At 48.0% G+C, this 23365-nt stretch overlaps 1 protein-coding gene across 3 annotated transcripts in view; it reads right to left on the reverse strand.

Annotated features, from left to right (window-relative positions):
- LOC116537140 (calcium-activated potassium channel subunit alpha-1-like) overlaps nt 1–22920 on the reverse strand; it is a 529994-nt gene extending 507074 nt beyond the window's left edge. For 2 of the 3 annotated variants that reach the window (XM_032259168.1, XM_032259169.1), the window contains exon 1: nt 22204–22920. In XM_032259168.1, the coding sequence (XP_032115059.1) occupies nt 22204–22572 (369 nt within the window). In that variant the 5' untranslated portion in view covers nt 22573–22920. Of the gene's footprint in view, nt 1–21144; nt 21461–22203 lie in introns of those variants that run through there. The other variant, XM_032259170.1, reaches the window with a different exon arrangement.
- Between the last annotated feature and the right edge of the window lie 445 nt (nt 22921–23365).

Here is a 23365-nt window from a genome sequence, read left to right on the forward strand (position 1 = left end):
CTTATGACTCCGTCTCCCTCTGCCTGAGGCGGCAGAAGGTGGACAGGACAGGCAGAGCACAATTCTTACAAAAATGCAAGGGACTGCTGGAGCCACCAGGGACCCTCAGAATCCCATCCTCTGTTTTACAGGTGGCAAACTGAGGCCCCGCCCCCTGAGTTAACCCTTTCAATGCCAGACATCTCATACTCCAAAATTCTTCCTTTCCTCTCTCTCCATTCCCCTCTCCCTCGTCCTTCCTATGGGGGACATGTGGTGGGCAATGAGAGGCACAGAGGAAAGGGAGCATTTCTCACCCCATTTTTCTCCCACCCCACATTCTGCCTCCATCTTTAGCATCACCTCACTGTTTGTCCGTCTTGGTGCTCACTGTTGGCCCCTGGCTACCCTGCCCCTTCCAGCGGCCTCCTCTCCCTCAGTTCAGTGCCATCCTGGTATGGACAAAGGAGAGGGATCTAAAATAACAGTCAACTTCATCATAACAGGGCCATTTATTAAGCACTTACAAGATGCTAAATGCTCACTTTTACACTTACAAAACCTCTACGTGGCTGGTATTTTCAGTATTTGCAGTTTACCAACAAAGAAAGTAAGCTTGACAAGGTTCAGTAAATTGGCCACAACCACTGAGCTAGTGCAAGGTCTACCTTGGACTAAAATCCACCTTTGCCCAACTCCAAGCTAGGCTAAGAGGCTCACAAGACTGAACTTAACAGATCAAAATGATACATTCAAAATAAGTGCTGCCCTTTTGCACTTGGGGGTGGGTGGAGATCATACACTAATTCCAGTGCTTCCTGAACTCAAAGAATCTCTGGAACTTTTCTTTGGAAATACCCAACAGAGCTCATTTAAAAGCCCCCCAGAACCTTCAGATTCAATACTTCATCATTACGCATTTGAGGGACCAGGAATCACTTGCCCATGTTGGCTTCTTCTCCTGTTCATTATACTTGCTCACAAACTACCTTGGACAGTCTCTTAATACTAAACTGACTTTCAAATGCTGAGCGATGTCACCCTAGACAACATCAAAAGACAGCATCGATGCTATCAAGGGTGCTCCCAAGAAGAGACCCTCATTTTTCAGGAAAGGATGAAACCACTCTTTTGGTCCTGCATTTAGTCAAAAGCATTTGGTGATGCTAGACACTGCTGTAGGTTGGTCAGAAAACAGAGATGAGCATAACAAGTTTCTTATCTTTAAGGTGCCCTCAACATGGGGATAACATTTCAGGCAACCCGGGTAGGGCACCCCAAATGCCCCAAGCACTGCAGTAGGCGCTGTGGATGCAAAGATGGAAGGCATACAGTCCTAGGCTTCAGAGATGCTACGTTCTATATTCCAGCAGGGGTGTACATTCCACAGGCATGCAATCCAACCTTGATGCACTAGAGTGGAGACTTACCAGAAATAGAGTGACCAAATGACCTGAGAGGTTATTGTCAATGTCCACATTAGGGAAAAAGTCACAGTCTCCCAACAGTGACCAAACTGAAGTAACAATAATCACTAACACTTTCCTAGCCCTGGGTATGTGGCACCCTCAGCATTTAACACGTTATCTTCCCAACAACCCCAGGCAGTAGGAGGATAATGTGGGTGACATCTTCCAGCATTTGAAAGTCAATTTGAAGGCCAGGTGCAGTGGCTCACACCTGTAATCCCAGCACTTTGGGAGGCCGAGGCAGGGGGATCGCTTGAGATCAGGAGTTTGAGTCCAGCCTGGCCAACATGGTGAAACCCTATGTTCACTAAAAATACAGAAATTAGCTGGGCATGGTGGTGCGTGCCTAAAATCTCAGCTACTTGGGAGGCTGAGGCAAGAGAATCACTTGAAGCTGAGAGGTGGAGGTTGCAGTGAGCTGAGATTGTACCACTGCATGCCAGTTTGGGCACCAGATTGAGACTCCATCTCAAAAAAGAAAAGAAAAAGAATGTCAATTTGATATTAGGAAACTGTTTGAGGGAGTTTTCAGTATTAGTCCATTTTCCAAGTGAGTGAACTGAGGCTTGGAGAGGTGAAGTGGCTTGCCCAAAGCCCAAAGGTCAGCAAGTAACACAACTATGATTTAAGCCCGGGTAGGCTGGCTCCAGAGGGCATGCTCCTGATGACCACACTGAACTATCTAGAATGAGATATTGTACTCATTGAGACATTACAGTTCTGGTCCATTGGATTTTAGAAAGGCAACCTTATTACTCATGTTATTACTCACGTTTGGGCCCCTGTTTTCTCAGCAGTGAACTGTTGAACTTACTTTGCTCCTGCATAAAACTGGACCCGGGTAGAAGGGGCTGCAATGAAGAGCATTTCCAAGGTGAAGCATGTCACCACGGGAGTGAGACAAGAAACTTGGGAAGCCGCCTCTGTCATCCATGAGCCTTCTGATCTCAATGCTCCAGGCAAGAAACCATGCCAGGTAAGACTCAAAGTGGGAGAGGGTAGACTGGGAAATGATGCATTCCAATCATGAGGGCAGGCTCAAGCAACTGCTATCAATTCACCACCCCTGAATTAAGGCCAGCATCACCCTGCGACAGGCTCTTCGAAACACGAAGTGAGGTGGCAGTTATGCCCCTTAGTCCCTTTATCCTGAAGGTGTTTAAGAAGCTGAGTAGCTTTCAAGTTGCAGGCAGGGATAAGAAGAGGCAGAGCTGAAGGAACTCCAGAGCAGCATAGGAGGAGGCTAAGAGTTAACAATATGAAGACAGAAAACCCTGGGTTCTAACGTCAGTACTGCCTCTTATTAAGGATGCCTCTTGGGCATGTGACATCATGTAGCCATTGCAAGCCCCAGTTTTTGTTCATCTATAAAATGGGAATAATATAGTATCTACAGCATAAGCTGATTTAGAGGACTAAGATAATACATAAAAAGTGCTTGACATGATGTCTGACACCTAGCAAACACCCAGTAAACATCAGTTTTCTTATTGGGTCATGATAATGATTCTGGCAGAGCTAGCTATGGATAGCAGAAGCCCTCAGTGTGGGACTCAGTAGCCCCTGCAGCAGTCCAGGTGTCCTCCAAATCCATTTCAATCTCCTGGGTGCAGTGCTACATTTCCCAGGACCCCTTGCAGTTAAAGTACCATGTGACCAAGTTCTGGCCAATGAACTGTGTGGGTGTTGTGAATGACTTCTAGAACTACCCCCACAAAACTACCCCTCATGGTCCTTATTTCTCACCTCCTATCATCCAGACAGATGCAGAGGGTCCAGCAGAGACCTTCAGGGGCCCCTAGAAGATTTCAGGTCCATAGGTGAAAGGAGCCAGGGTCCTTAATGACTGCCTGAAGTGTGTCCTCACTGCACGCTCCACACACACCATCAGTGGTACTTTATATGAGCAATATGTGAACTTCTGCTGTATTAAGTCATTGACATGTTGACCTCTTGTGGTGGCCTAGCTGACTAATACACAGTTAATCAAACCTCAAGATGGACTCACAGGTCCCTGTTGCCTCAGTGATTCCAACACCACTGCATACACCAGAGTTCAGATACCATAAGATGGTCCAGGAGAGAAACCAGCAGCTGCACCTGGCCAGGTGTGGTAAGCATAAGGTAAAGCCTGCAGCAACTCAAGAAATGCAGAGGGAAGACCATTCGTCTAGAAAAAACAGGATGGCCCAGCACCAATGTTACGTGTGCTCACAGCTACCAGCTCTTCAAGAGAACAGTATGGTGCAGTAGAAAGAGCATGGTCTCACAGGCCAAGCATATCAGAGGCCATATCTGCCTGGGATCTGCCCAGAAAAGTGACTGAACTCCTCTGAGCTTCAGTTTCCACATCTGTCAATCATGGATAACAATACCCACCTCTGTGTTCTATGACATCACACTGGCATCTTCAAACCAGCCAGGGTAGGGATGTTTATACTGTGGGAATTGAGGAACACTGTACATAGGGCTTTCTTCTCCAGAAATCCAGTTGCTAATCATTTGCCAGCACATTCCTGGATAAACAGGAGTCAGCTAAGTGGAAGGGGAGAAGGAAGACAAGGAAAGAGAAGTCCAGCAGTGTGGACTGAATGTATGAAGGCCCAGAGGTAAAAAAACAAAAGGTTGAATGAAATGAAGGAAGTCCTAAGTGGCTGGGTGTGGAGAGCTTGGGAAGATGTTAGGAAGAACCCAGAGCGGGGGCAGGAGCTGGATCTTATGAAAGGACCCCACTAAATAGTAATTATTTGTTCCAGTTATCCATGGCTGTGTAACAAATTACCCCAAAGTGTAGTGGCTTAAAACAATTGTTTTATTTTGTTCATGACTTTTAAGTCAAGAATTCATAGAGGGATCAGCTGGTGGGTTCATCTCCAATCTGTGTCAGCTATGATTAGAGGACCCACTTCCATGATGGTGTCTTCACACATGCGTGGGGCCTCAGTGCTCTTTGGAGAGTCTCTCCTCTTCCTCTCTCTCTCTCTCTCTTGCTTGCTCTTGCTCTTCCCCCTATAGTGGCCAACTTCCCTAAGAACTAGCTTTCCCAGGTAACAAATGAACTGCCAGGGTTCTTCCAACATAGCCTCAGAAGTCACATAGCATCACTTCCACCACAATCCATGGGTTACAAGCAAGTCACAGAGCCAGCCATGACCCAAAGAGGACAACCCAAGAGGATGAATATGAGGAGTCGTGGTTCACTGAGGGCCTGCTTTGAAGACAAGCCACCCGCACTGAGTGACCTCCAGTCACCGTCCTCCGGGACCATCTGCTAGGCACAGAAACAAAAAGAAAAACTACCAGCCCTGTCCACAAGGAGCTGTCTGCAGAGGAGATAGGATGCCTGCATAGAAAACAGAGGTGCAGCAGCAGATGGCTGTTCCCCACCCAGGATGGAAGGACAGACAGAGAGGAAGCATCAGGGGAGGGAGAGGCAGAGAAAGCTTGATCAGGGTAGGTGGAGGAGGCTTCCAAGGAAGGCGGCATCCCAGCAAGGTGAGCTAAGCCATGAAGGATGGAGGAGATGGCGGGTTGGAAGGGAAGGAGTAGGCCATCGCTGGAGGCCCCCCCAGCCTTCTGTCACATTTGGATCACCATAGACCACGCCAGGTCATCTCCACATTTCCCAGCAGGGATGTTGATCAGACTGGGCACTCTGCAGCGATCATCAGCAGCTCAAGAGCAAGGGCGGCTCCTGACTGTGAGGGTCATCACCAGGCCCACAAGCCTGTCTGTTGCACCAGTGCCTGGGAGGGGCTGTGGACTGTGGACCTGTTTTCTCTGGCTCGACCTCTTCACCCAGAACCAGCAGCAGAAAGGCCAGTTATGCAACCACCGTCACCGCAGCCTGCCAGCCTCAGAGGCTGGGCCTGATCGCCAGGCCTAGTAAGGAGACGGCTGTGGCCTGCACAGCACAAGGCAGGCCTGGGCCCCGACTGCCACTTTCCATGCAGGTGCAGCATGCTCTGCTGACAAACACCTGGGGACAGCAGGGGCCATGGGAGGGAGCTAAAAATAGCACAGCTGGCAACAGAGAAGGCTTTTCTAAGTCCTCAGGGTCCTATTATTCCTTGTCCATAGGATACACACGAGCTGGTACCCAGCATTCTCTCTTTTCCAAGGCTCATGCTTAGAACAGGCACAGGCGCCTGGGAGGCCTCCTGTATCATGTCAGGAGCTGCACAGTGGTCAGAAGTTAGGGAGGCCGCCTGTTGCAGAGGCTGGGCTTGGAGTACAGGCTTGGGCTGCCATCACAACCCCGCATCTCCAGTGGGCTCTCTCTGACCACTCCCTCTAGGGCCAGTTCTGTTTTCTCCCCCTTTCCTGAATCCCAAATTCTTGATGTTTCTGTTATTCACATTGCCATTAAGAATTATGGGCCTTGCACTGTGTTTTTAATTTGTTGTGTAAAGGTTTTATACCAACACAGCCAGATGCCTAGAAAAGACAACACATATGGACATGCAGGCACTACACAACTCCAGAGGGCATCATTCGTGACCAGGATGTGAGTGGCACTCTGGAATCGTGCAGTGTGGCTACTGGTATTGCCAGAGAGAAAATGATGTCTCACATGACCCCATATCCCTGGGAAAATAACAGCCATGCTAATAAAGATTTGTGAACTAACCAATTTGTCTCCTGCTTCCAAATATTCTATGCACGGGGTTTGGCAGGCACAAGGCTGCGATGCCCAATGGTCTAGAAAGAGAGCCATATTGAGATACAATAATGTATTTCCAGGCTGTGGAGGTGGAGAGGCACAAGGAATTGAGCTTTCTAAGGCAAGGAAGAGTCATAACCATTGAATGAGTTAACTCTTATGAGAGTGCAAATTAAATTCTGTCGGTCACACCAACATCCAAATGCACTAAATTTTAACAGAGCTGGAATTCGGATATACTTATTTCTCTTTCACAGAATTCCCATTCTTTTACGAACACAGTTTCAGAGTTTGTGAAATGAGCAGACAGCGTGTAGGGATAATAAGGCATCGTTTCGCAACAGGATGCATAGGGCCGTGGTTTAATGATGAGACTTTGCTGGTGGGTGTCAAACTTTGCTGGTCCCCCAGGCTCTCTTGGATCTGTGTGCATCTCACGCATAGGTAGGCACACACATCTCTCTCAAGTTTTTAGAAACCTACTCAAATTCTGTATCCTACCTCCAATATACTCTATGTACACTGTACGTGTTAATATCAAAAATAGCTTTTTTCTGCTGGACCTAGTGGCCCACACCTGTAATTCCAGCACTTTGGAGGCCGAGGCAGGTGGATCACTTGACCTCGAGTTAGAGACCACCCTGGGCAAGATGGCGAAACTCTGTCTCCACCAAAAATACAAAAAATTAGCCAAAAATACAAAAAATACCAAAAAATCACACACCTGCAGTTTCAGCTATTTGGAAGGCTGAGGTGGGAGGTTGCTTGAGCCCAGGAAGTAGAGTCTTTGGAGAAAAATAGTGGGTTTTTTCTCCAAAACTTCAAGGAAGACTGTTGACACTCAGAAAAATGACCCAATATTGATTCTGTGCCTCCACATACACCCCAGCACAGGGATATGGCACATGTGCTGTGTTCATAAAGTACGATTATATATCATCTGATGTGAATCTCACAGCAGTCCTGGGGTTATACAGTGAGCAACCTGATGACTGTACACAGCCCACTGCCTGTCAGGTAGAGAAATGGCAATTATCCCATTTTCCAGCAAGAAAAACTAAGACTTAGCAAATTTAATAGGAGCAGACAACATTTAAGGTTCCTTCTCATACTGGAAATTAACAGACCTGAGAATTCAATAGTATGGAACTCTCTCAACTTATCAAGGGACCTCACATCTCATCCAGGAACAACACATCACTCCTCTTTTCAGTCCTGTCTATGTCATCAGAGTGTCCCCCACACTGTGGCCAGGATGAGATAAGGAGGTATAAATGAGGTGTACAATGCAGGGTTAGGTCCATAGGATCCACTGCCCACCTGCCTGGATTTTAGCTGGCTCTGCCCCTCACCAGTGTGTACTCAATCTCTCTGTGCCTCAGTTGCCTACTCCATAAGTGAGGATAATAATATCACTGAAGTCACCGGGTTGTGGTGAGGATTATATAATACATATAGTTTAGAAACAACCACCACACAGTAATCACTTAAAGTTTGTTATCCAGAAAATCATTTTCATTCTCTATGCATCTATTTTCTATTCTATAAAATGGGAATTACACAAGTGCCTACATCACAGGATTGTTTTGAGGATTAAACAACAGACTAAACATACGGAGCTTAAAACAATGCTTAATGCATAGAAACCACTCGAACAAGTTTGTTCTAATATTTTTCTCTAAGAAAATAGTAACTCTAATTCCCACAGAAAGACTTCCCAAAAACAAAAGTGCCAGTGAAATAAATGCAGGACCAGAGAAGAAATCGTTGCTGTTTTCTAAAACCAGTGACAGACAGCCTCGCTTAGAGACTGGAGGTTCTTGTTTTACATTCATTCTTTCTGAGGTCAAGAAGTAAAGAGGATCATGGGTGAACAGGCACTGGTGAGATGGGAAAGAAAGAACAGGAACATCTCAGTTGCTAGTTTCTGTTTTCACCATGAAAATCATTTTAAAGCTCTGCCTAGAATTTAAATAGCATCATCCCTGGAGATAGCTGTTTCAGTTTCATTACAGTCTGTGTTCATAGAGTACAAATAGAAACCTTTGTGATTTTATTAGTTTCCATGCAACTCAGGAGAGATTTGCATGATAACATTTCAGCTCCTGACTTTAAAAAGGGACCAATTAAAAATATAGCACTTGCATTGCCTGTCACTGGAAAATGAAAAGGTTTCCAGAGTTTTTAAAATCTCTGTCATATTTGGTTCATGGCCATAAATCAAGCATTCAGTTTGACAGTGCCAATCACTATTGACTAAACCTTCAGTTTATTTTGTAAGAAATACTTGGAGCAGCTGGGTGTGGTGGCTTACCTGTAATCCCAGCACTTTCGGAGGCCGAGGCCAGTGGATCACTTGAGGTCAGGAGTTCAAGACCAGCCTGGCCAACATGGTAAAACCCCGTGTCTACTAAAAATGCCAAAAAAAAAAAAAAAAAATTAGCCAGTCATGGTGGCATGTGCCTGTAGTCTCAGTTACTTGGGAGGCTGAGGCAGGAGAATTGCTTGAACTCAGGAGGCGAAGATTGCAGTGAGCCGAGATCATGCCACTGCACTCTAGCCTGGATGACAGAGCAAGACTCCATCTAAAAAAAAAAAGAAAGAAAGAATACTTGGAGGATGTTTGCACCTCCAATAAGAGTTAAACTATAGTACAGAAGAAACAAAATGTACAACTAAGTATTTTTGCCTGGATTGTAGCAAGTCCTACACAATTACCAACACCCCAGATCTACCTGGTACTCTGTGGATCTGTGAAGTGTTAATGTAATGTATCTGTGACAAGTTAAAATTTAATGTATGGCTCCAGTAGCGTAATCGAATTGATGTTACGCAACCTAAGAGAACTATTCCAGTAAGTTCTGATGTGCTGGCTGCTTATGGTTCAGGGGGATGTTTTTTTGGAGGTTATTGAGTATTTGGGAATCATTCCTTTAGACACGTGCTCCTTTGGCACAGAAGCTGTAGTAATCTTATTCCCACCGTCAGCAGCTGTAATGCTCCGGGGAACCACAGGGCTGAGATGAATATTCTGGCTCCAGGGCTGCCTTTGGGGCAAGTTAAGGAAAAGGATCAAAGTAAGTTGATTTGCATGACCTTCTCTTTAATCAGATGTTTCTTTTTATGCTCAACCTCAACAAAGCCGGCACACTATTTATAGTCTATAAGCTAAGATGTTCTGAACCATCCTCCCGCACCAAAAATTAAAATGAAAACCTCAGTAGTGGTGTGGCTGTACCATTAGAAGTAATAGCAGAGTCACAAAAACGTATTTCTGAGACATTTTTAAAATGACAGGTTTGATGGTATTTCCAGTGGGGCGGGCGTCCCCAGACTGTAATTCTTAAATGTGTCATCAAAGTCAATATTGAAGTTCTGAGGACATGTCAATCCAATTTCACTCTCGAGTTTTACAGTAGAACAAGAACTTCTCCCTGGATTCACTGTCCTGAATAACTTAATCTTTGGTTATCAGGTAAAAATGATAGTTTTAAAATCTGACTTAAGAAATGGCTTTATATTGAAATCAGAGAACTTGTAATATGCATGGGAAAACTAAGGCCCAGAACCAATGACTTGCCTAAGACACTGTAGTTAGTCACTTGTCACATGTCAAAATCAAAAATCCAGCACTCCCTTAACTTCACTCTAACCAGATCCCACAGGCAGAAAGAGGGCTGTTCTCTTCATTTATCTGCTCTCAAAGTGGACACCGCCTAAATCAAAGTCAGCCTGGGTACTTCTAGAGGGGTTGCAAGCTTTAGAGGAAGAATATTAGCTGCCTACCAACAAAACGAGAGTTCCACAGTAAAGAATGTATCACGGAAGGAAATATGCCCAAAGATAATGGTGGTCATCTCCTGGAGGGGGAATTTGGAGGAATTTTTCCCTTTTCTCAAATTTTTATTTGTAATTGTTGTAAAATACACAGAAGATAAAAATGTACCAACTTACCCATTTTTAAGTGTGCAGTACTTCACACTTAAAAATGTGCACATTTCGCCGAGTGTGGTGGCTCATGCCTGTAATCCCAGCACTTTGGGAGGTGGAGGCAGGTGGATTACAAGGTCAGGAGTTCAAGACCAGCCTGGCCAAGATGGTGAAACCCTGTCTCTACTAAAATACAAAAATTAGATGGGTGTGGTGGCAGGCACCTTTAATCCCAGCTGCTTGGGAGGCTGAGGCAGAGGATCACTGCAGTGAGCCGAGATCGCGCCACTGCACTCCAGCCTGGGTGAAGAAGTGAGACTCTGTCTCAAGGAAGAAAAAACAAATGTGCATATTTCACACTGTTGTGCAACCCATCTCCAGAAATTTTTCATCCTACAAAACCGAAACCCTATACCCATTAAACACTTCCCTCCCTCTGGCCCCTGGAAACTATCATTCTACTTTCTGTTTCTGAGTTTGGCAACTCTAGGTACCTCTTATAAGTGGAACTTATCCTTTTGTGGCTGGCTTATTTCATTTGGCCTGATGTCCTCAATATTCATCCACGTGGTGGTATGTGTCAGAATTTCCTTCCTTTTTAAAGTTGAATAATATGTTGCTGTATGTACCTACCACAATTTGCTAATCTATTCATCCATGAATGAACACTTGAGTTGCTCCCACCTTTGGCCATTGTGAATCATGCTGCTGTGAACATAGGTGTACAAATATCTCCTTAAGACCCTGCTTTTGCGTTTTTTGGATATCTAACCAGAACTGAGATTGCTGGATCATGATAATTCAGTGATTGATTTGTTTTGGAAATTTGTCATGGAACTGCCATACTGCTTTCCTCAGTGTCTGCACCATTTGGCATTCCCACCAACACTACACCAGGGTTCCAGTTTCTCTACATCCTCACCAATACTGGTGATTTTCTATTTTTTTTTGACAGTAGCCATCCTAACAGGTCTGACTGTGTCCTTTTTGTCTAATGCCCCTGCATGGCCCACGTTTTCTACAATGAACAGGTAGCACATTAAAGACAAAATGTAAAACACTGAAGTTAAAAAGCAAATCCTATGGGGAAAACAGGGTTGTGAAAGAACTTAAGAAATGATTGGATTTTTTTAGACCGAGGCAAACTGTTGAGCCCTCTTGTGGGCTCAGCTAGAGACATCATTCCTATACTCTTCAAGAATCTATCACCTGATCGGCATCGGCTGCGGCCATAATTCATGGGCAGCTAAAATAGTTCATCTAAGCACTGGGAGGAAAGTGCTCCCAGATGCAGGTCGGAGAACAACAATGTACATTAAGCTCTTGCCTGCTAATGTTGGTCATAAAAATCCCTAGCACTTGGGGAAGGCCTTTCATCTTCCAAATCTTTCCTCTAAGCATAGAACCTTATCTCTGAGTTCTCCATTTGAATAGCTGGAGGCCCACTTTTTCCCCTTCCAGAGCCACAAAGGGTCCACTTTCCAAAACCACATAAAGAGAAAACAACATGACTGTGACAACTTCTCCCAAAGAGGATCAGAATTCTCCTCTCAGTTAACAAGTACGCCAACAAGATTCCCCACGAAGCCTTCCAGCCCTTCACCTGTGGGCCACAGGGCCACACAGGCCACATGCTATCAGTTCATTAGAAAGAACGTCTCGTTTGAAAAGCTAAAATGTTCCAAAAGTGAACTCATTCTACCCACCGTCTTTATATAATGCTTTACTCCTTGGAGGTGAGGTCATTTGATGTGATTTATTCATTAAAACAAAGGTGAAAGAACTAAAACCAAAATCCATCCAATTAGCTATTTATCCAACCTCTAACTCTCAGAGGAGAAATTCTTTTTCCCTTGGTGTGAACCTCTCCCTCTACCCTCTGCCCTCCCTCACCTTCTTCCCTTGTGTGTTTTGCTCTCTTTTCTTTTCTGGTTTCTTTTTGTTGAGCAAAAGGGGGGAAATAACAGCAAAGATAAACAGGAGTCCCAGTGGAAAGGAGACCCAATGAGCAGGTGGGGAAGAGACAGCCTCCTATTCTAAGGAGCAGCTGTATTCAAGCGATGCAAAAAGAGGTTCAAAAGCACTGTCTGTCTCCCTAAATGAAAAACAGTCGACATCTAGAAAATAGAATCCAACTCAGGTTTCCTAACAAAGGCTCCATACCCTACATCTGGATTTTTGTCAGGGCCCCAAAATTATAAGCCCTGCATGAAACTGAGAAGGGGGCTAAACCTTGGAGATAACAGGGCAGGTGACAATGACAAGGAGGTGACTTCATGGCCTAGTGACAGTCAAAAGCCTCCAGCCACAGCTGCTGACAAGACCGAAAAGACCTCAGAGGGCAAACTTCAAGAAACAACAACCAGAATGGGTCGTTTTCTGAACTCTGGGCAAAGAGGCAAAGGGAAACCTCACCGTCTCAGGAGGAGAAGGAACCTGGGGAAGCCATCAAGGAGGAAAAGAAAGTGGCCTTCACAGAGGAAACACAAGTTAAGGCTGAGGTCATTCTACATCTCAACAACACTGCAGACATGGAAACACCACCCAGCTCTGTCCCTTGCTGGATTAGATTTAGAATTTGAAATCTACCATCCACCGAGGCTTGTTCTGAGTGTCCCAGACACAGACCAGAAGCAAAGAGGGACTAGCACAAACTGAAAGATCTTCCCAAGTTCATTGTAAAGTGGGTGTGTCCCTAGTGGAACGGTGGCATCAGGAGATCATATTTACCCTGGTAGGGTGGACTTCCAGCACTGGTGAGGAAGCGCATAGGGCCTGAGGCCTCAAAGCGTCCTTCTACAACTATGAGTTTATAGTTCCATGTGTTTCTGAACTTGTTAAATAAGGTTGCTATGTGTTGTCCACTAACCTACAAACTTGAAGTCCCCAACCTGCAAAGGCCACTCTCAATCCCAGCCCCCACCCCCAGTTCACTCCCAAAGATGAAGACAGAGAGGAATGCCCAGTCTTTAAAAGGGATGAAGGAACAAGAACAAGACATGGAACAGGAAAATAAAATAAATACTCATCTTATACTCCCAACCTGAAATCCACATACAGGCAGCCCAGCCGCCTGTAGATAATTTGGCTTACAATGATGTGCAAAGATGCAGACCCATTTTGGCTGAATAGTTAAGTATAGTTAGAAGTGACCTGGGAAAGAACATTACTGACAATCTTGCCTTAAAAAACTCTTTTGCAAAAGACTTCACGCTCCCAGACTTCAGCAGCTAACAGATGGAAATTAATTTCACTTCAAGTCGAAAATCTAAAATCTGGCCAGGCGCGGTGGCTCACGCCTGTAATCCCAGCATTTTGGGTGGCCGAGGCAGGCAGATCACTTGAGGTCAGGAGTTTAAGGCCAGCCTGATCAACATGGTGAAACCCTGTCACCATTAGAAATATAAACATTTGCCAGGCATAGGGGCACATACCTTAATCCCAGATACTCGAGAGGCTGAGACAAGATAACTCTGGAGGCGGAGGTTACAGTGAGCCGAGATCATGCCACTGCACTCCAGCCTGCCAGCCTGGGCAACACAGCAAGATTCTGCCTCAAAAAAAAAAAAAAAAAAAAAAAAAAAAAAAAAAAAATCTAAAATTCTAATTTTTCTTTTTAAAAAACATCCTTCCCCCAAATAAAAGTCAACTCTGATAATGGGGATATTGACACAATGTTTACTTTAATTACTTCTTCCCCAAATGGAAGTATTCCTCCCTATTGTGCTAGAAACCAGAATTAAACAGCACCAAGTTTCCACAGAAACCCTCGGGAATTAGAACCACTAAGAAAGAAGGATGTAAAAGAAAGGATGGAGAGAGAGGAGGAGGGGGAGAAGGCTGGAATTCAGGCTTTCCTGTGAATTCGTCTTGAAATGCCCAGAGTCACCGGATCTGAGTCCCCAAGAAAATCTGGTAGAGAGCCCAGTGAAACAGCATAAAGAATATAAAATAAATGAGATGTGTGAAATAATTTTGATTTTGGCCACATGAAGAAACATTAGTCATACAGGTAACGAGATCTTATAGGGAGATGATTCCAAGGCTCGGCTTGACAACGTTAAGTATATCCATTCTGGGCCTGGAGTGCCAATTACATTTCCAAATTGGCAATTAGACATAATGTCCCAAGACAATCACCAAATAATGCCAAAAACAAAGCAAGTTCCAACTTAAAGCTGCCATTCTTTTGAACTGCCCTTCCCTCCCCTGCCTGACTCACCCACCTCACAAACAACTGCTCTTTATGAGCTAAATCCTTGTTAGTTGCTGATCAAGAGAGACCAGGATGGTGTGAATAATTAAAATCCACGAATGACTCAAGCACCATGTTGTCAGCAAACCAAGCCCACCCCTTTCACCAGGAGTTTCTCCATAGCATCTAACAAATTACCCAAAAGAAGCACCAAAATATATTCGCCCCCCTACTGCATTCTCGTTCAACCCCCAGCTAACCGGAAAAGATGTTGGAAAGAGCCTTCCAACATCTATGTGTGTTTACATTTGTATGACTCAGTTCCTGCCCTCAAGGAGTTTGCAGGCAATTCAGACATCAGATGATCATATTCCATGAGAAGATAACTGTTCTTTCCCCTGCTCAGCCTGTCACGTGCTAATAAAAGTCTTAACGAGAAGGGAGTCAGAACTGGATCTTAATTATTTTTTCCCCAGCACCTAGTTTGGTTTCTGGCACATCGTACGCACTTAATATGCAACAAAAGCAAAAACAACCGTAATAAGAATAACCAAAAGACTTCTCTGAAGGCCTACTGTGTGCAGGCCATGACGCCAAATCCTTCATTCGGCCTGCTGCAGACACGTGGTTCTCCCCTCTGAAAATGAAACAACATAAAAAGTACAACTCATGGAAAAAGTCCCTGACAGCGTGAGCTGTGAAAAACCCGGTATGGTGAGAAAAGCAGCTGCTTTCACTTTCATCCGCTGGAATTCTTAAGAAGTACATTGGAGGGCCGCACAGCACGGTGGCACACGTGTCCCCTAGTCACTCCACAGGCCGTTCTCCAGCCTATCCTTTGAAGTTGAACTCTCCATTTGGGAAGGCACACCCAGGCCCCTACAGAAAATCAGGCTGGCAGTCTTGATGTCCACTGATTTCAAACACTCCAGAGGGAGTGGCCCCAGCCAGCCTGGAGCATCACCACAGGGCAGCCCTGGCGACACCAGCAGTCTTTCATTTTGCAAGGAGGTGGTTTGGCTGGGTTGGCCTCCTGGACTTCAGGAAGCCACACCCCTTGCAGAATGACCAACTGGCATGAGGGAGAGCCCACACTTTGGTGGGTGACACGCAGACCACACCCTGTAAACACTGCTCTGGCCGCCACAACCCAACCCTAAATCCACAGCGCTGATGGTTTCCTTAGGAGCAGGCACCTGGACCATCAGCTTTAGCAAACAAGAGCCCAGCCTGAACCACAGCTACCCGGCGCTGAAGGGAGTTTTCTCCACCCAACGGGCTGGCACAGCAAACCTTCTGCTTCTCATCCCCTCCCCCTTGAAGAGCTGGGAATTTCCATATTTAAAAATAAGCCTGTCTTCAGGGATAGACTGCCCGGAGTCTGAGGGATGGACCAGATCCTTGCTTCTCAACTGTGGTCTGCACAGCATCAGTACAGCCTGTGTCTCGCCAGATCAGCAGAATCTCCGGCCCCACACTGGACCTTCTGAATTGGAACGTGCATTTTAACAGCTCCCAATGATTCCTGAGCATATTAAAGTTTGAGTTGGCCAGAAACAGTGGCTCACACCTGTAATCCCAACACTTTGGGAGCCCAAGATGGGAAAATCACTTGAGACCAGGAGTTCAAGACCAGCTTGGGCAACATAGGGAGGCCCCATCTCTATAAAAAAAACAAACTAGCCAGGCATGGTGGTATACCCCCATAGTCTCAGCTACTTGGGAGGCTGAGGCAGGAGGATCACTTGAGCCTGGGAGGTTGAAGCTGCAGTGAGTAGTGATCATGCCACCACATTCCAGCCAGCCTGGGCAACAGAGTGAGACCCTGTCTAAAAAAAATTTTGAGAAGCCCAGACCTGGACAAACTCTGCAGCTCTTGGAGATGGAGATCTGATATTCCCACTGAACATTCCCCTGGCCTACTGTCCACCATGCTAGGACAGCCCTGCCTCTGAGGGTGGAATCCCTGACTTTTCTTTTCTAGGTGCCCAGCCCAGGTGGTCCCACCCACCAGAGACACAGTTCTAAAAGAGACACCATTGGTCTGCTCCCTCACTGTGCACAGAAAGGCTTGGCCTTGCCTGACCCCCAGGAATGTCTCCAAGGGACCCAGTGTTCCCCACAGGGCCCAGGATCACAGCATAAACAGCCCTTTCACCAGAACCACAGAGGCGACCCTCCAGGGGATCTTCAGCTGCAGAAGGTGGTGTTGGCTGCTGTGATTCACAGATTAGCACGGTCACTGTCGATGTGAGCTGGGACACCCACTTTGGGAAGGAGATCCTGGCATTGCAATCTAATGCCAATCTGACTGTTTCTGCACCAGGCCTCTCATGCCCTGATGAGAGGGCAAGCCCCAAAGCAAGCACTTAATCCTGGCTAGCAGCCACCCAATGAATGTCCCCATCCAGGGAACAAAATCGCCGCAAGGCAAAGAGAAGGCCCATTTGGCCTTGCCTTTAGAATCCTTTACCCTCAGGCCAAATGGCAGGGGGCAGGCAGCTCTTCCTTTCCTCCTGATGTATGTTTTGATCAAGTCTCCTGGGTACCTGGAAGCAGGGCTAGCCCAAAACTTCCAAACGGAGGCCATAGGTCCCCAGTGACCTCCTAGGAAATGCTATAAAGTGAGGCTGGTGAAAAAAAACCACTCCATGAGTCTGTGCTCTGTTACAGCTCTCAATTTGCAGATGAGGAAACTGAGGCACAAAACAGTGATGTCTTTGCTCAAGATCACAGGCCGACCTTGGGCATTACACAGCAGACTTGACGCTGGAGCAAGACGGCTCACAGGTAGCACACCCGAAGGCATTTTAACCCACTTCTCTACCAGCAGGATGCCTCCAAGCCTGTGAGGCATCCCCCTCTAAGGGGGAAGCTCAGCCACACTAAACCTGCTGATTTTTTTTTTCACAAGGTAATTTCAAAGGCAAGTGTGCCACAGAGCACACTTTGGGAAACACTGGCCTAGGGGATGTCTTGGAAAAGCTGGTCTGGGTAGTCAGTGAGTGCCCTGGCCAAGAGACTGTGACATCACTTGGAGGACAGGTCTGTGAGTTCTGGACTTGGGATAACAGAGATGGAATTTGTCCCTCCTCAAGGGTACAGTGCTGGACAACCACACCTGCCCACCAAACACCACAGTGTTTCCCTTCCGCCAGCCCTGCAGTTCCTGGTCCCCCACACTGTCAATGTTCATCCACTGATACCCCCACCATCAAAACAGTAACCATCCTGCCAGGCCCCCATCTATGGAGCCTACCTCTGCCACCCCAGCCTAACCTTCCAGCCTCGCAACAGCCAAGAGCCAAAAGCCCAAGTCTCAGTCTGACTCTAACTGGTTGTTTGACCTATGACAGTACACTCCAGGATACAAAGGCTCCTTTTGGCTCAAAAACTTTGTTATAGTCTGCGCCCTTCAGGGGCTGTACGTTCAATGAATCGAAGGGAAAACAAACTCAGCACTTCGTGAAGCTGTGATAGCTACCATTCACAAGAAGCCTGCTAAGTGCCTGGTGTTTGCAGGGTGCTATATGCCCATTATTTCCACTCCCTATAAGAACCCTACAAAATAAGCAACAGTATGCTCTTTGTATGGGGGAAGAAATCAAAGCTAAACCTGGTTGGCAGTCCAAGATGCCCTGCTAATAAATGTGAGATCCATGATTTGAACTTGGGTTTGTCTGATTACAGAGTCTGTACTAAAGTATGCCTTCCCATAGAGAGAGCCAGGGACCAGGCATGGTGGCTCACACCTGTAATCCCAGCACTCTGGGAGGCCAAGGCTGGCAGATCATGAGGTCAAATTAAAACCATCCTGGCTGATATGGTGAAACCCCATCTGTACTAAAAATACAAAAATTAGCAGGCATGGCGGCATGCAGCTGTAGTCCCAGCTACTCAGGAGGCTGAAGCAGGAGAATTGCTTGAACCCATGAGGCAGAGGCTTCAGTGAGCCGGGAACGCGCCTCTGCACTCCAGCCTGGGTGACAGAGCAAGACTCCATCTCAAAAAAGAGAAAGAGAGAGAGAGAGAGAGCGCGCGCGCCAGGAATGAGAAGCACAAGCTCTCTAGACAAGGGCAGGTCAGCGGGAGCTCCCCTGTGACTGGGACCCAAGAACTCCTCCTAGGTCACCCCAAGTGATCTGCTCAAAAAGGAGTATCTGAAGGTCATCCGGTGCAGCTGATCTCCAGGACAGGATGAGATGAGGCACCAGGGTCAATCTGGAATCAAGAGCTCCACGGCACTGAAGCTCCAGCCTGGATTGAATGCGTCAGGCCAGACCCTGGGTAATTACCAAGCTGAAATGGGATCTGATATTTATATTAGTCACGAGCCTGACAGAGAAAACGTGTTGTTTTCTTAGGCACAGCCATGGAGACAACATCTCGATAATTCATTACACGCAGACCATCTTTGATCAAGCCCAGGCTTCTACAAGGACAACAGCTCAAATTGAGAATAGAAATAACTCTATTCCCAGCCACACTCAGGCCCTTCAGCAAACCACAGCTCCATCAGGAAGTTGGCCTCGGTTTCCCCAGATATTTAATGAGAAGTGGACCATATGCTGGAAGATGAGCAGAAGGTGGAAATAAAGATATGTAACTGTTCTGAGACTGAATTCCTAGAGGAATTGCTGGGGAATTGCAAAACACATTCTGAGCTAGAAACTTTAACCCTGGTTCCTCAACTCCTCTCCCTCTCCTGTATCGAATCACAGAGCAGGAAGGGACATTAGAACTCACAGAATTCAATTCCCACATTTTATATACAAGGAAAGAGAGACACCAGAGAGGTTAAATAACTTCTTCAAAGTCATGGCTTTATTCAGGCTACCAGAGGAGTTCCCTATTCAATATAGTCTATGACAGGATTGAACTTCACAACGTCACAGCCAAGTAAGTAGAGAGCTCTGATAAAATCCAACAAACTAAAAAAGAATAATGCAAAAAATTACAGCAAAGAACACTGCAATGACTGTGACCAAGTTCCCAACAAGAGGAAAAAAAGTACTGGAATGACTGTGACCAAGTTCCCAACAGGAGGAAATTGTCATGTTTTCTTCTTCACTTTCTGAAAAAGTGCACATGCCACTCTTTTCAAAAGAATAAAATCATTCCCTATTTGAGATTCAGAGGCCAACGGTACTAAGGAAGAGATGTCCCACTACGCACGTTCACAGTCTTGGGTTCCTTTGATCAAAAAGGTTGGTGCAATTCCAGAGACCAAACGCTCATGAAATTGGAGTTCCTTGCCGAATTTTATCTGCCACAGAACTTCAGATGCTACAAAAGACCTCCTTTCCTGTGGACTCCAGCATTTGATCAAACCATCTTGGGGCTGAAGGAGGGTGAGGGTGAACCGATCTGAGGGCTGGTAGAATTTTCTAGAAAGGCAGCCTACGTTTTTCGTGGGAAATCTAGCACAAAAGTTATTATTCTAAACTTAAGCCAAATACATGCCTGTGTATCAAGTTTTGAGAAAACTACCAAATACTTGGAAAGCAAAAAGAACAAAAGAAAAAAAAATACAATTGCAATAAAAATACAGACCTCAAGGGTAGAAAGATATGCTTTTAAAATGCCTGACTTACCATTATTGCTTAGAATGAGCTGGCTACCTATGCTTTAAGTGAGCAAATCTAGGGGCAGTTATCAAGAGATTCTGGGCATGCTTTAAAGCAGACTCATGGTATCAAAAGGAACCTGTACTCATTGGAAACTGGCCTCACATCTGCTGAACCAACCACCATCACCTCTCATCCCTGGCAAATTTCTTATAGCAACTAACTTCCAGTTATGTCCACTCAGCAGGTCTTGGAGCTACAAAATATAGCCAAATATTTACGGATTGTTTTTTCTAATCATTGCCAAAAACCTATTTTCTTGAGTAAACTGACAGAAGTTATGCTTGCTCATCATTTAGGAGATCCTTTGTGTGTGTGAGGGGATTAGCATTTCATTACAGGCACTGCAATCGCATTTCTGTACCCACTAGCATAAAAAGATCTTGGAAGCTGTGTTTAAGACCCCAGGATCACAAAAACACCACGAGTTATTTTGAATCATTAAAAAAGTTTTCGTTATGATCAAAATTGCCCACTGCCTGAAAAAAAGCAAGCTGTTAAAAAGTTCACCCAGATCACTCCATCTAGGCAACATTTCAGATCTTTCCCCTAAAGACAGTTGCTGAATCTCAGTAAACAAGGGAACAAAATTCCTGAGGCTGTTGGGGGAGGTGGAGGAGAGGGATGGAGAGAGGGAATGTGGGAATTTGAAGGCTCTGGGAATAAGCTGTCTCAGGGTCTCAGCAGGAGGGTTAGGCAGGGATCTGGTGTACAGGGCTTTGCTTAACCTGAGGGTTTGTCTGGAAAGTGGCAGGTTTTCCTTCTTAACAAATAAAAAGGAACATCTCCAGCTGAGAAGGTAATTCCAAAGAAAGCTCTCTGGCCAGCACCTGCAGGCCTCGGAGAAGCCAGAGAATGAGGATAAGAACGATGGTTTTCATATTTCTCCCTTTGTTCCAATACACCAGTATTTTCCAAAACACAAATGTGCTGCCACAAAACACAGCTGAGCTCCAGCACCCAACAGGATGTGTAATTAATGATCAGGAGAGAGAGCCTCGGTTCCCCCTGGTGTTTTCATAGCCAGCCTTCACCCATAGCCCCTGGCTTCCCTACTTTTCTCAGCCCCCAAGAAGGCTTCTACAAGTTGCTGTGCCCTATGGAAGTTTGAGGGGGTCCTCGGATTAACTTTACTAGAAAAGATGTGAACATGTGGGGACTGCAATGTGTATCCACCTTGCACTATTCACCTGGATATCCCTTCCCTCCAAAACGGTTAGTGCTGTGAAGTCCCCTCGGATGGGAATTCCTCAGAAAGAAGGCAGCTGGGTCACTCTCTTGTTTCCAGTTCTTTCTTCTTTCTTCTGCAATTTTCTATCAAACACCATCGGATCCCCCATTCCAGCCAGCGGCTACGGGGAAGGGAGGACATCTCTAGGGACATGAGTACAGACCAGGCAGTGAGCCTAGCAACCATACATCGAAGGTGTCGCCAGCCTCAGTGCTGGTGGGCGTCTGCGCCAAGAATAGCTAAAGCCGACGACATCTAGCCACCTCGAGCGCCAGGGAAGAAGCTCCGCGTAAAACCGCGGCCTCACGCGGACCCCCGCTCCAGCTTCGCGCTGCTGGGCATTTCCGGGGAACCAAAGTGGGTGGCCTAGGGGCAAAGGAACAGAGGCCGAAGAACTTGGGGTATGTTCCACTAGAACACCTAAGGGACAGAGTGGAAGGTGACATCGGATTTACCACCTCGACACGTTCTGAATGTGGCAGCCCCGTGGGCTGCCCCAATACTGGGATGGATCTCCCCAACTTCTTTCGCCCCTCGAAGTCCCCCACTACCTCGGGCCATGCTCCTCCCCCGGGATTCCCTTGTGCAAAATTATTCTCTCCTTTGTCCAAAGAATTTTCTCTTCTATCTGACCCCACGAACTCATTTCCCCAACAGGTTCCTAAAGTATGGGTGGATGTGCTCCCTCTCGCCCACCGACTGGAGCCGTGCCCCGACAGGTGAGCGGTGCAGAACAAGCACCCAGCGGCCCCCAGCTTCCTCCGTCCAAGCGGGGTTGGCTCTCCCCACCCCGCACCACGGCACCCGAGCCCGTGCGTCCCCCACCCCAGCCCCAGCCGCAGCCAACAACCCTACAATAAATAAGAAGACAGGATTGGGCATCCGCGTCCGGGAGCGCACTGGCTGGGGGCAACTCCTCACCCTCGGCGCGCCGCCCGCTGCCCGGATCCGAGAGCACCGGGAGAGCGGAGGAAAGGGAAGGCGGCGGGGGGGAAGGCAGGCGGGATGAAGGGAGGCACCGCGCGGCACGGAGCGAGGAGGTGGGCTGCAGGGGACGCCGAGAAGCGGCGGGGCTGGCGCAGAGGGCGGGCGCCCGGGGCGCGCGTTACCTTCGTCTTGCCCCCGCAGTGGCAGCACACGGTCCACAGGTACTTGAGCGTCCGCCAGAGCAAGATGATGAAAAGGCCCCCGAAGAAAGTCACCATGGAGGAGGCCAGGAAAGCCCACCACATGCGTTGGCCCCGGCTGTCGCACGGCACCTCCATGGTCACCGGGATGATGAGCGCATCCATCTTGGGCTCGTGGACCGAGGACGAGGAGGAAGAGGAGGAGGAAGAAGAAGAGGAAGAGGAGGAGGAGGAGGACGCGTCTAGGCTGAGATGGTTCGCGTGGATATTGCTACTCATTCTAAGACTGCTGCCTCCGCCGCCGCCGCCGCCGCCGCTGCTGCCGCCGCCGCCGCCGCCACCATTTGCCATAGCTAGCAACGGGCAGCCGGCGCAGGGGCTCGGGGGAGCTCCTCCCGCCGCCAGCGCCACCCCGAACACCCATCAACAGCCATATTGCTGCTACTGCTGCCGCCGCTGCCGCCGCGGAGCGCGGGAGGGGGGCGGGGAGGCGCCTGGGCTCGGGGCGCTGTGCGCGACCTGGCGGGGTGCGCCGAGATATATACAGCGAGCCGCCGCCGCCCGCCCTCCCCCCGGCCGCCGGCCCGCCCGGGGGGGGAGGGGGATGGAGCGCGCGGGCAGCTCCCCCTCCCCGGCCCGCGCCCCGCTAGCCCCGGGCCGCGCTGGCCCCGAGCGCCGAGAGCCAGGGGGCGCCGCGGGCCGCCCGCGCCCGGGGTCTGCGCCGCCCCCGGGCCCGCCCTGGCTCTTCGCGCGGGCCCGGGTGTCCTCGGCGCCGCGCCGCCTGCCGTGCGCCACTGGTGTGCGCTGAGCTCCGGTCGGGGACCCCCCTTCCCCGCGCGCCTCCCGCGCGGCTAACGAGCCGCTCTAGGCTTATTAGGCGGCAACTCGTTAATAATGGATAATCGGCACCCTCAGCCCGGGCGCCCCCCCGCCAGCCCTCCTCCCCCGGGCTGCGCTCGGCTCCGGCTCGCCGCCCCGGTGCGCGCCCGGCCGCGGCAGGTTCACCGCGTCCGGCCGCCGGGCCGTGGCCGGCTGCTAGCCCATGCTCCCGGGACCCCCGAGTCCAGTCTGCACGCCGCTAAGCGTCCTCGGCCTCCGCTAGCTCTTCCTCCTCGCCGCCTCCGACTCCTCCTCGTCCCCGTCC

This window comes from Sapajus apella, unplaced genomic scaffold, assembly GCF_009761245.1.
Source record: "Sapajus apella isolate SASKATOON/1434 unplaced genomic scaffold, GSC_monkey_1.0 scaffold107, whole genome shotgun sequence".
NCBI classification, from domain to species: Eukaryota; Metazoa; Chordata; class Mammalia; order Primates; family Cebidae; genus Sapajus; species Sapajus apella.